Source organism: Brachypodium distachyon, chromosome 4 (assembly GCF_000005505.3).
Source record: "Brachypodium distachyon strain Bd21 chromosome 4, Brachypodium_distachyon_v3.0, whole genome shotgun sequence".
In the NCBI taxonomy this organism is placed as follows: Eukaryota; Viridiplantae; Streptophyta; class Magnoliopsida; order Poales; family Poaceae; genus Brachypodium; species Brachypodium distachyon.
In genome coordinates, this window is record NC_016134.3 from 48,509,118 (window position 1) to 48,522,758 (window position 13,641).

Sequence of the window (13,641 nt, forward strand, 5' to 3'; positions counted from 1 at the left end):
CGTGTGTCCATCAGTGTGGTGATCCACATGCGACGACATTCCAAACACAGAAAATCTGTTTCGTTGAGAATCAAGGAACTAGCTACCTCAGTTCTGTAAAATCATCAAGTGCAAAAGGCAGATGGAGACTGGCTACTAGGTGTCAGTGTCTCGTTCATATAGACTGGAGGGCAACCAGAGCCAACTACATGAGTTTCTTTGGGTGCCAAGGGACGCATTGTTTAGAAGCGATGCAAACCCAGCCGAAACCGTAGCAGAGGAGCCAAGTCACTTGCAACTCAAACCTTCACGCTCTTCCCTCCAAAAGGCCATTGGATATATAAATATGTGCTACATCATCACCACCACAGCTCAGTAACCACGCCTCACTACAGCAGCGGCTGCGTAGCACAGTTGCGCCCAGCTCCCAGCTCTCCTCTGATCCAGCAGCGATGGAGTTCAGCCCTAACCCTCCAGGACTGGGCTTCCCCTACTTCCCTCCAAACCCTTACCTTCCAAGGCCACCGCCACAGCCACAAGCCCCACCGCCTCCACAGCGCCGCCAATACGTGCCCCACCGCCGCCACAGCGCGCTCCACCACCGCCTCAGCCTTCGCCGTCACGGTGTGCTCCGCCACCGCCCACCCTACCACCACCACCTCCTCGTCGCGCTCCCCCCCCACCGGCTCTGCCACCACCACCACCCCGCCGCCTACAATGCCCCCACCGCCACCATGCCACGCTCCTCCGCCTCCCACTCAACCCCCACCGCCACCGCGCCATGCCCCGCCGCCACCATCACCGCCTATCCGCCCACCGCCACCACCAACCCCTCGCCCTCAAGCGCCATCGCCACCTCGCCCGCTCGTGCCGCCTCCGCCGCATATCCTCCCTCCGCCGACGCCCGTGCCGCCTCCGCCTAGCCCTCCGCACCACATTGTCGTCATCGTGGTGTTCGTCTCACTGGGCGGCCTGCTGGTGCTGGCATGCCTCACTGCGCTCCTCTGCTGGCACAAGAAGAGGAGGAGGAAGACAGAGACCAAGGCTGAGGTGCTCAACTTCAGCGACCATGTCCATGTCCACAAGGATACCATGCCAGGTCCTGGGGGTGCCAACGTCGTCAGGCTGACAGTAGACGAGGACGTCAAGTTCCAAGAGGCAGTCAAGAAGCAGGATGCCATTGGCGAGTCCTCGAGCACCGCAGCAACTGGGAAGACGGCGCATCACCACCTCCCTTGGACCTGGCACAAGAAACATGAGAGCAGAGAAGAGAAGAAGACAGAGCTCATCAATGTCACAAAGCACAAGCATATCGACGAGAAGATCATACCTGGGCCGCACGGTGAAAAGATTGAGGTCCTTTCAGAAGATGAAGATATCAGATTTGAAGAGGCCGGAGAGAACGAAGAAGAGTTCGAAAAATCCAAGGCACGCATAGCCAAGTCCTAAGATGATGATGATGCCATATCCACATATATTGTATGCCTACACCGAAGGCCCTTCAACCTGGGGCAATTACCATACCCATACACACATACACATACCCTTGCATGCATTTGAGTATTTTGATAAGATTCTATGTTCTTTCATGTGAATGAAATAAGGGCGTCAGAGACCCCATCTGATTGGATTCAAAGTGTAATTATATGACAACATTTGTATATGAACAGTTTGTGAGAAACAATTTCCTCAGAAATTTCAATGAACCCCACTGTGTAAGATGACGGTTAGTGGCTGCATGTTGCATCATAACAAAGTGTGCTCATACACATAGCCTTTCTGTTGACATTCTCCCAAATTGTGTCAAAAGCAGGAAGAGAATCTATGGGACTAGGGCACAATGTGAACAAGGCAGCACAAAGACTTTACAAGGTAGCCTAAACATAATATCCGGTACTTGTCATCACTACATAATACATCATAATCCTAACTGCTTCTACTACTTAGTTGATTGCGATAGGAGTAATTCGCCTCTTAGCAGGCTTACTTGATGCGCTGTTCTTTGTCGGTACTGGTGGCGGTGTCACTTCAGCCGCCACAGGAATGGTTGCCTCCTTGACTTTGTTATCATCGACATCTACTTCCATACTGTCTACTGTTACCGGCTTCTTGTTTTCACAGGTCACATTTCCTTCAGCAAGCTCCCCTGTTCCTGAATTTTCAAGAGTTGATTCTTGTTAGTGCCTTCAAGAAGATACATGGGAGTAAAAACGGCAAATAATATGGTCCAACATGGGTATGCATAGATACACGATAAGAATGATTTCTTGCACATGATTGGAGCAAGGGCATCAAAGAACCATTTGATTGGAAGGACCGTGTTACCGTATTGTAGATCAAACTTTACGTGAGCAATTTGTGTGAAAAACAAGATTTCTGTCAATGAGGCTCTTTAGTAGCTGCCATGTTACTTATAACATTTTCTTAATGAACACAGACAAGACAAAGACGGTGCTCATTTCATTGATGGTCATTAACACAGCATATCTGTCCATATTAAGGCCCCCATGTGTGATGAGTAGAATCCCAATCTTAAGGTGTAGATCAGAAGGAGAATATAGGCAGACTGGATTTCTTTAAAGACCTATAAAAGTATGATGCAATACTTGCAATAACAATATAAGATCTAACTGCTTTACCTACTTAACTGCAAATGCAGTAATTCATTTCTTATATTAGACTTACTTGTGATGTTCTCGGTTGGCAGCAGTGGTGCTCTAACTCCTACAGCCACAGGGCTGGCTTCCATCTTAAGCTTGCTGGCACTAATATCAACATTCATGCTATCTGCAGATACAGGCTTCTTGGTCTCAGGTGTCAAAGGCTTCTTGGTCTCAGGTGTCAAAGTCCCTTTAGCAACTTCCTTTGATCCTAGAGATTTATCCAAATTTGGACCATATCAGAAGAGTGTCTTCCAGAAAATCACATCAGAAGGGGGAAAAAGGGACAATACAGTGTAATGTTTGATATGCAGAACTACCAAACATATGCATCGCATCTAAAAAGATCATCCTACATACCAATAGATCACTTGTGAATCATTTTTATTAGCTTCATTACAGATTGTATAAGGTTTGATACAGAGAACTACAAAACATATGCAACAGATCTGAGGAGATGATTTTACATATCAATACATCACTTTTGTATCATTCTTATTAGCTTCATGGGACCTAGACAATTACATAAAGGTGATACATGTAACTTAGAGATATGTCAGGTAAGTCTGAAAGCAAGAACTGCAGGGTATTCCATCACATGCACGGTACGACATTTCTCAAAAAACATGCAGGGTATGGCTATGTACCACAAGTCAACGAAAAACTGGAAAAACAAAATATGCCATTTTCCTTTAAGAACAAAACAGATTCAAGTGGTAAGATGAATATGGTTTAGATGGCAAATGATACGGAGCCTTTCGGCAGGAGATGGTTAACAAGGAAAACTTGAAAATCAGTATGTAAAATCTGTTCCAAACTGTTTTTGCTTTTCGAAGTACATAGCTTTTGCTATGCACCTAGATATGCGCGCTATGTCAAGATACATAGCAAAAGCTTGTGTCTAGAAAATCCAAAATGACACATAATTTGGAACAGAGTTAGTACATCCTAGTTGCCCGTTGCTAATTTTTATATTGATTACAGTTGGGCATTCAGTATTGAATCCTAAAACTGCTGAGAAATTCACCATGATGTACACTGACGATGAATGGAATGTTCCAAGCAGGAACACAATTTTTAACATGCAAGTACACAACCAACGAAGAAAATAAATAATGGTACAGAAAGATGAATGGAATGGAGAGATACCAGGGAGGATGTGAAGCTCTCCCAGTTCCTCATTCTCAAACTCTATTATAGTACAGTAGCCATCTCGTGATGACACTGCCAAGTACTTAGCATCAGAAGACCTGACACAAATAGATTGCAAAAATGAATTACTGGCACCAGTAGCTAAGCAAAGCTCAATTGGAAGACTACAGAAGCAAAATTGTATAAGTACTCACCATGCAATATCGGTAATGGCAGCATAGTGTAGACCAGCATGGACTAGAATTGGAGGAACACTTTCTGTATCATAGACATACAGAGAGTTCAAAGTAGCAACAGCAAAAACAACTCTATAAGGAAGCTTAAAGAGACCATCTGCAAAATTTAAATGTGATTCAGATTCATTGTAAAAAGAGAAGTAGAACTTTTGAGCAAAGCAAAGTTGCCATAAATTGAGCTACCTGGGTTAGAACCACGTGGTTTGAATAGCACAGGGCAAAAGCGTACTGCTACTATAGCTTTACTGGCCCCAGGGAGTTGTATTTCAGGCCTGCAGTGCCAAATACAGTCAGGAACCTAAAAGAGCAATGGAACTACAGGGCAGGGCACGAAACACGAAACGGGGCGCGTCACGGGGTGCGCGAGAGGGAGAGGAGAAGAATGGGGCAAGCGGCTTCGAGGTTTACTCACGGAGCTCGTCGGCGTGACGCGAAGACGGCGACGGCGCGGGTGCGGCTCCGACGAAGAATTCCGGCGGCGTGGGCGCGTGCGAGCGGGGGCGAGAAGAGGGAAAAAGGAGAGGAGGGGGAGAGCTTTATAGGGACGCGCACAGCTCGGTGCGGGAAGGTCGGAATCCACGGCGGAGTCGGCGCGGCGGCGAAGAAGGAAGGCGGTGCGGTGATTGCGGCGGCTTTCCATCGGGGACGAAGACCCTGACGCGTGGGTCCCGCGTGTCAGCGACAGCGGACGGGCGCGCGCGGACCGGTCCGATTCGGGCGCGGTCGGACGGCCGGTTCGTGGCTTAGCGGGCCGGCCCAGTGGGTCGGTCCGTTCTATTTTTTTTCTTTAGCCTTTTTTTTTCTTCTGTTTTTCTCATTTCTTTGATATCTTTTGATTTTGAACTCCAAATTGGTCCAAATAAATTCCAGAAAATTTGTAAAATCATGTTTTACCATGATACAACTTTTGGGAGTAGTTTCCCCTCAAAATAAAATATATAAAAATAAATTTTCCATATAAATGCCTTTAGGGCTATATATCTATTTAAATAAAATACTTTTTCAACTCCAAATAGTTATCCAAAAATTATGGGATAGCTTATATATGCAATAAACCCCTTTTTTTACATAGACCCTATTGGTTTGAAAATCCAAAGCTTAAATGGGTGTAAATAAAGTCTTTTAAAGCCTTTTGAGATTCAAATTTTGAATTCAAATATACAGTTGTGTCATGATGCTCATGGATGCAATGCACATGTAAAAGTTTGAAATTTTGGGATGTTACAGACCTAACCCCCTTAAGATGAATCTCGTCCTCGAGATTCGGTGTGGCTAGCAAAGAGGTGTGGGTGGTCTTCTCGAAGATCATCTTCGCGTTCCCAAGTGGCTTCCTCTTCAGTGTGGTGATCCCACTGAACCTTGCAGAATTTGATGGTCTTGGATCGGGTTTGTCTCTCAGCTGTATCCAAGATTCTGATCGGTTTCTCCTCATAGGTGAGGTCACTCTGTAACTGCACTTCCTCTAGTGGTATCGTATCCCTTAGTGGTGTGTCCGCCATCTCAGGGTGACACTTCTTCAGTTGCGATACATGGAAGACATTGTGAACATTGGACAGTGCTTCCGGTAAATCCAACTTGTAGGCTACCTCTCCTTGTCGCGACAAGATCTTGAAAGGTCCAATGAAACGGGGTGCTAACTTTCCTTTTATGCCAAATCTCTTCACTCCGCGTATCGGCGAAACTCTGAGATACGCTCTATCTTCAGCTTCATAGGTAACCTCCCTACCTTTTGTATCCGCATAGCTCTTCTGTCTTGACTGAGCTACCTTCAGTCGGTCTCGGATGAGTCTAACCTTTTCTTCGGCATCTTTTATCGAGTCCGGGCCGAATAGGCTACGATCTCCTACACCATCCCATAACAATGGTGTTCTGCACTTTCTCCCATACAGAGCTTCAAACAGTGACATTCCTATGCTGGCTTGGAAGCTGTTGTTGTATGAAAATTCTGCATAAGGCAGGTTGTCATCCCAACTAGATCCATAATCTAGAGCGCACGTTCTCAACACGTCCTCAAGGATCTGATTAACCCTCTCGGTCTGTCCATCCGTCTGCGGATGGAAAGCTGTGCTGAACTCCAGTCTCGTCCCTAGAGACTCGTGTAGTTGTCCCCAAAATCTTGAGGTAAATTGGTGTTGGGAATATGCCCTAGAGGCAATCATGTATGATGTAATTCCCAATGTATTCATAAATATTATTAAGTTGTCCTTGTTTGAACATCTGATATGTATCATTGAATATGTGATTTGATTGTGGAACTATGTATTCATGTTGTTCATACTAAATTGTCCTTAGTCATTGAGGTTGTGCTGGACACATAACCTAGACTAATGTGAAAGTTGGCTGATGACTCGGTTCCACTTGTCCTGGGCATGGTGATGTCATTCCAGCTTACACGGACTCGGCTAAAGAGTTTAGCGAGTCGGACTGACCCATATTGAGATGCAACGAGTAGGTCGTCATTTGCATGTCTCAATCAATGTAATCCTTAGACCTGAGGTTATCGCACAATCCGAGTTGTGGATCACCAACTTAGGTTCTGTCAAACGTTGTTCCGTAACAGGGCAGTTATAAAGGCAGAGTTCGGGTTGACTGAGAATCAAGCTGTGTGATGTGGATAACCAAGATGGGATTTTGCCCCTCCGACTGGAGAGATATTCTCTGGGCCCTCTCGAGTGATATGATTCGGGAAGCATGGCCATGCGCGACTTGGTTAACTGTTAACCGGGTCGATCGACTAAGAGTTAGTCGGATGAATCGTATATCACAGATCGAGAAAAGAGTTGAACTATTAAAGGGATGACGATTAATCGCCTATAGTTCGACAAGGTATATCGTGAGGCAAAAGGGACTAAGACGTATGTCACATTGGAAGGTACGTCGTCATGACTCGATGGTACTTGGGAGTCGGCACGTTCTGCTAGGAGCCGCTACCGATTGATCGATTGTGAGTCGGACTCCAATCGTGTCCAAGTCGCCATGAGCCTGCGGGGTCACACACTTAAGAGCGGGAGCAAGTATTTGGTCGGGTTGGACCCGAACTGGAATTGGGCTGACAATGCGAGTTGGACTCGCAGGGTGGATGGGCCACAAGGCTTGGAGCCCACTTCCACTCGATATATAAGCAGGGGCGTGGGATGCCTAAGGGGCACGGTTTTTTCCACTCTCATGCGTTGGGAACCCTAGCCCGATTCAGTTCAACCGTCGCACCAGACCTAGCAGTCCGCCGCCGGAGCTCCTCCTCGCACGTGTGGATACCGGCAGAGGTGCTGTACGTTCAGCACTTCGACGATCGCGGGATTGGATCGGCTGGATCGGATCGAGGGACTGCACTGCATCAAGGCGCCGCATCGATAATCCGCAACTGCGCGTCTAGTGGTAATCCTCGTGGCCTTCTACCTCGGCTAGATCTTGGGAGTTCGCGTAGGAAAAGTTTTTGTTTATCTCTACGCGCCCCTTTAGTGGTATCAGAGCGGTAGCTTCTGGTATTAGGCCCTTGATCGCGCATATGTGATATGCAGTAGGCATTAGATTGGATCTAGTTGCTGTTTTGGTGGTCGGTCTATGAGATAGATCGGTTTTGTACAAGGTTGATTGGATCAATCATACTCGGAGATATGGATGATCTGTTGTCCGTGATCATACTGCTAAGGTCGTGGAACGACATACCCCTACCGGTCGGTTTCCGCCATCGGGGTATACTGTGACACGTAAATCCAGTTGCGGTGATCGAAGATCAAAGAGTTTGGTCGAATCGGAACACAGATCGGATCTGGGTAAAATTGTTTTATCCGATGAAGAAATCCATGATCGGGACCGCCGGCTTCGCCCTGTCGTAGCGCCTTAGATGTCGTTGCGAGATTCACAACGCCGATAGATATCGTTTCTATGCATAACTTGTTTTGCAGGATGTTGTGAATGGTATGGCTTATGTGCATGTGATGTGTGTAATCCATACGTAATCTGCGTGTCACGTTTTTTTGTCAGCCGGCTGGAGCCTAGGTGCTGTCATTTATTGTATAACGACCTGCGTGTCGAATTTTCCATGTAATTTCCGTTCACTAGCTAGTGTAGCTACTTGGAGAACCTGGAGGACATGCAATCCGATGTACAAGTCGGCAACATGGAGTAAGGCGGCACGTGACAAGAATTGGCACGAGTCTACTTACAAGCTTTGTGGAGATGGAGATCACCATGAAGAGAGCCATACCATTTCACATTATAATTGCTTTATTTGTGTTATTGTTATGTCTCAGTTTTACCTCTATTAGATAGTTGGTAGTTTAAATCTCTCAAAGAAGGTCTAGTCGGTCGCCCCGCCAAGTGCTGCACCATCACAAGTTGGACATTCTTGGTAGTGGGCTCATGAAATTGAGGTGCTACCAATTCTTTCCAACTAGGTGGGTTTGAGTCGGACTCTTACAGCGGAAGCACTTGGTAAGCTAGACGAGTCCATCACAACGGTTGTGGGGCTCGGGGCGAGGTAGGTTGGGAGCCGGGGCATGTGATGCCACCCGACTAACAGGAGTCGTATGAGATGCGATTGGCAAGGTGTTGCCTACCTAGATCACTTGGCGGCTAGCGGTGATGCTAAAGCTCACTAGTCGTTTTGCTTATTTAGGATCCTGAATCACTTAGTAACCATCGGAGAGATGTTGGTTCTAGTGGGAGCATAAGTATTAAAGCGTTTAATATTCCTGCTCTTTTATGAATACATGTCTTAAGTGTTTTGCATATTTTCTGTTGTAGATCAATGGCACCTAGCAACCTTCCTCATTTGTCCATGTTGGAGATATGCCCTAGAGGCAATCATGTGATGATGTTATTTCCTATGTATTCATGAGTTATTTGTCCTTGAACATCATCACTGATATGTATCAATAAATACGTGATTTGTTTGTGAAACTATGTATTCTATGATGTTGTTCTAATGGTCCCTGGTCATTGAGGTTATGCGGACACATAAGCTAGACTAGCAATGTGAATCAGTGTGATGACTATGTTTCACAAGTCATAGGGCAAGGTGTTGCCGACTGATAGCATGGACTCGACAATGAGATTGTTGAGTCGGACAGACCCGCACTGAGACACAACGAGATGATTGTCATTTGTTAGTCTCAAGTACGATGTATATGCCAGTCCTAGACCTGAGGTCATCGTATGAGCTTGGGATGTGAATCGGCCTACTTAGGGGTTGCCAAACGCTACTCCGTAACTGGGTGGTTATAAAGGTAGCTTTCGGGTTTGCTGAGAAGCATGCTGCGAGTCATGGTTGATCAAGATGGGATTTGCCCCTCCTGTTCGGAGAGATATCTCTGGGCCCTCTCGAGTGATCAGATTCGGAAAGCATGGCCATGCGACTTGGGTTAAGTGTTAACCCGTTCGGGAATCTGTATCACAGGAACGAGAAGAGATTCGAGCTATCCACAAGGATGACACGCACTCGCCTTGAGCTCGACACACATATCGCGAGGCAAAAGGAATGTTGCATATGACACATTGTATGGTTCGTCAATATACCTTGTGGTTACTCGGGAGTTGGCACGTGCTGCTAGGCGCCGCTACCAACTATCGACTTGAGTCGGTGCCAGTGGACGAGCAAGGTGTTACTCGGGCCCGCAGTCCGAGCTCGTAGTCGTGGCCGACTGACCGCGAACCTGAAGGGTCACACGCTTAAGGGGTGGGAACCGAGTTGGATCGGATCCAACTCGTATCGGGCTTAGACTCCTAATGGGCCTCAAGTGTTGAGCCCACTAGGGACGTCTATATAAGTGGAGGAGACCAACCCGTCTAGGGTTAACTCCAGTTCAGACGCGAGTTAGACTCGGCCGTCGCACCTCCACGCCCAAAGCCTTGCGATCGGATCTAGCAGTCCGCCGCACGGAGTTCCTCCCTGTACGTGTGGATACCTCGGAGGCGCTGCACCTGCGGCGCTTGGACGAACTGTTCGTGGGATCGGCTAGGAGGAGCAGGCTGTTCGACTACTCGGCATCGACGCGCTACATCGACTCTACTTCCGCTACGGGTCTGCGCGTCTAGTGGTAATCTCGTGATCCATTATCTACAGCATTGATCCGGGCGGAAGCGGTAGAAAATTTTATTTTGTGCTAGCGTAGCATACCGCGTTCCCCAACAGTCCACTTTTGCGTTGAGGTCGATCCTAGAGAAAGATAAACTTAATGGAACTAATTTCACCAACTGGTATCGTAATCTGAGGATAGTCCTCAAGCAAGAAAAGAAGGACCATGTTCTAGACACTCCACTCCCAGATGAGCCTGATGAAGATGCGACAGTCGCTGTCATGAATGCCCACCGTAAGGCTAGAGATGAGTCTACGGAAATTAGCTGTCTTATGCTTGCACACATGGAACCGGACTTGCAGCAGCAGTTCGAGAATGTTGAGGCCTACGATATGATCGAAAGCCTCAAAAGTATGTTCCAGGCTCAGGCAAAGACCGAGAGGTATCAAGTCTCTCAAGCTTTGCTTGGCTGTAAGCTCAAAGACGGCGATCCACTGAGTCCGCACGTGATCAAGATGACTGGTTACGTGCAGTCTTTGGATAGGCTGGGTTTTCCCATAAGCGATGAGTTCGCTACAGATATAGTTCTGAACTCTCTTCCTAGTGCATATGCTCCGTTCATCTCGAACTATCACATGCATGGTATGGATAAGAAGCTCACTGAACTACATGGGATGCTCAAGACAGCAGAGGCTGACCTCAAGAAAGGCACCAGTCAAGTGTTGATGGTGCAGAATAAGGCTAAGTTCAAGAAGGGTTCTTGGACTAAGAAGAAGAAGGCTAAGTCAGGAGGCAAAACTCAGGACTCTGTCCCGAGCGCTGCCTCAGGGACTAAGCCATCTCCTGCAGCTGGATCCACTTGCTTCTATTGCAAGACGGATGGGCACTGTAAGAGGAACTGCAGCAAGTTTTTGGCTGACAAAGCCAAGAGTGGAAGTGGGACTTCTAACTCAGGTACGCTTGTTTGTAATGTTATAGACATTTATCTTGCTGATGCACCTAACAGTTCATGGGTATATGATACCGGATCAGTAATTCACATTTGCAACTCGTTGCAGGGGCTGGTAAGAACTAGGAGCGTGGCAAGAGGCGAGGTTGATATTCGAGTCGGCAACAAAGCGAGAGTCGCTGCGTTGGAAGTCGGCACGATGCAACTTCATTTACCTTCAGGATTCTTAATGGAGCTGAATAATTGTTATTATGTTCCAGTACTTAGTCGAAACATTATTTCTGCCTCATGTTTAATGAGACAAGGTTATGAGTCGAATATTAAGAATAATGGTTGTTCTTTATATTTGAAAGATATGTTTCACGGCTTTGCACCCGTCCTGGACGGGTTATTTATTTTGAATCTTGATAGTGAATCAGTCTATAACATAAATGTGAAAAGGTTAAAACCAAATGATCTGAATATGACTTACTTTTGGCACTGTCGGCTTGGTCATATAAGTTGGAAGCGCATGAAGAAGCTCCATGATGATGGACTTTTAACTTCGTTCGACTTGAAGTCGTTCGAGACATGCGAGTCATGCCTACTCGGCAAAATGACCAAGACGCCTTTTGCAAGGAGTTGTGAAAGGGCGTCCGACTTGTTGGATCTAATACATAGTGATGTATGTGGCCCAATGAGCACGACAGCCAGAGGTGGTTATGAGTACTTCATTACCTTCACTGGATGTAGGAGCGGATGGACTCCCCCTCCTCGCTGAGAGCAGGCTCGGAGTTCTTCCAGGGAGACTGGACACTTGTATGTTGACCTGAAATTTCGAGTAAAAGCTTGCACCGACTCATCCGAGGAGGCAATCTCTCCACTGGGAAGGCTGTTTAGCCAGGTGCGCGCCGGCCCCCTGAGTTGGAGCTGTATGCACTGCATGGCAGTGGTGCGGGAGCCACCCTGGCAGCGGATTCCGGTGAGGTAGTCCTCCAACCAAGTTGAATCGTCTCCTGGCTCCTGGCTGATATCGCGAGGCATATCCACTTGGGGTGGGTGGTGTTGCTGGTTGTTGTGGTTCTGCTGGTGGTTGGCATTGTTGTTGGCCAATTGCTGGGTGATCATCTGGAAGAATTGGGTCTGAGCGGCCAATAACTGTTGCATGGTGGCAGCGTTTCCGTCAGCTTCGGTATTGTTAGCCTCAGCGTTTTTGGCGGGGTTCCGGCGTCTCGGAGGCATCTGTTTAGGGTAGCATAGATGAGGAAAACAGATAGAATAGAGACTAAGGATAACTAAACCCTCAAAACCAGGTAATAAACATAGTATTCGGTGTATATGTGGAATAAAACAATAAACATGTCATGCATATGTAAGTTATAAATGCAAAGATTTAGATGAATAGGGATAAGGAATAAAATGTATGTATATAGATATAAAACAGAAAGGGATGAGAACATTTCCTAAGGTTTGGTCTTTGGTCTTGTCTTATCTTAATCCAAACTAGGGTCACGTTTCTACAGGCAACACTTTGCTCTGGTACCATCTGAAGCGATCCCCCTTCACAAGGGTTCGATCTCTGTGCTTACTTGTGCTAGTCCCTGGATCGACTCACTAGCACACACAGTTCAAGATGTAATACCAAGATACAAAGGTCAAAAGTACTTTATTACATCGTATCATCCAGAACTTAAATTGTACTTACAAACTTGCATGACCTCTTAGGCCAGCATAAAAAAATAATGTTCAAAACCATGTCAACAATGTATCATGAAGCTGCAGCGGAAAAGCAGAGTAAAAGGGCCTCATCTACTCCCAGAGGAAAGAGCATGTTGGAATGTAAGCACATGACCCATGACAAAACGACGAACCTCACTCATCGTCGGATCCACCTGCATTATTAACCGCAGCCACTACGTGGTCAATACATTTGAATGTATTGGCAAGCTCACTAGAGTTATAAGGGACCTACCAAGTACATGCATAGTTTGGCTAAGTGGGGTTTGGCTATTTTGCATAAAAGCATCATTATTCAAATCCTATCATTTTTAGACAAATAGTTTTGAATTCTATTGGACACGGGGTAGAAACACCCATGCTCCTATTAACCTAGGCACATTGAGTAGAAACATCAATGCTCCTACCCAGTTCAAACCATTCATTTTATTAGGAAATTGGAATGAGTGAGACTTTCCTTACAGCTCCGATGTCTAGTTGCTCATAATTGTCCGTAACCGGGGACACGGCTAAGTACTTAGTTTGACACTCTCGAGAGGTGGTACACTTTACCCACAAGAAATCGACGTGTTAATCCCTTGCTGTCCTCCAGGTGGAGTAGCAACGGCATCGAATTACAGGAATTTTCAGAACATATTCCCCCAAACCACCTGAGGGACGCGCCCCCACCTACACTGCTACATACCGATGTCACCTCGGATCCGGGTTCATATTTCTTACATCCATCCCGGCAGAGCCCATAATACCATGTGGTTGTACTGGAAGCTACTAAACAGGAAACTAGTCCAGTCTCTGGTTATCCCGGGTGGCATCCCACATTGTGACGCAGGCGCTCCCCAAATCGCACGGGGAGGCGACCATGGACGCTCCCGAATCACACGGAGAGACGACTCAGCAGGCCCCATAGAAATGGACCTAACGTCACGACATCC

The 13,641-nt window shown here is 46.8% G+C and overlaps 2 protein-coding genes and 1 pseudogene across 2 annotated transcripts; 2 read left to right on the top strand and 1 right to left on the bottom strand.

Annotated features, from left to right (window-relative positions):
* Window positions 1-325: 325 nt before the first annotated feature.
* Window positions 326-1,675, top strand: LOC112268791 (annotated as a pseudogene).
* A 247-nt stretch (window positions 1,676-1,922) lies between these two features.
* Window positions 1,923-5,526, bottom strand: LOC112268582 (chromatin assembly factor 1 subunit FAS2 homolog). The gene is made up of 5 exons (XM_024454677.1): window positions 5,472-5,526; window positions 3,986-4,124; window positions 3,789-3,889; window positions 2,665-2,850; window positions 1,923-2,131 (listed from the first exon to the last, which is right to left on the bottom strand). Exons 1-5 carry the CDS (start codon window positions 5,524-5,526, stop codon window positions 1,923-1,925), a joined length of 690 nt encoding a protein of 229 aa, XP_024310445.1.
* A 4,665-nt stretch (window positions 5,527-10,191) lies between these two features.
* LOC112268860 lies at window positions 10,192-11,245 on the top strand. Its single transcript, XM_024455047.1, has 2 exons — window positions 10,192-10,998; window positions 11,103-11,245. Exons 1-2 carry the CDS (start codon window positions 10,326-10,328, stop codon window positions 11,117-11,119), a joined length of 690 nt encoding a protein of 229 aa, XP_024310815.1. The 5' UTR covers window positions 10,192-10,325; the 3' UTR covers window positions 11,120-11,245.
* Window positions 11,246-13,641: the final 2,396 nt, after the last annotated feature.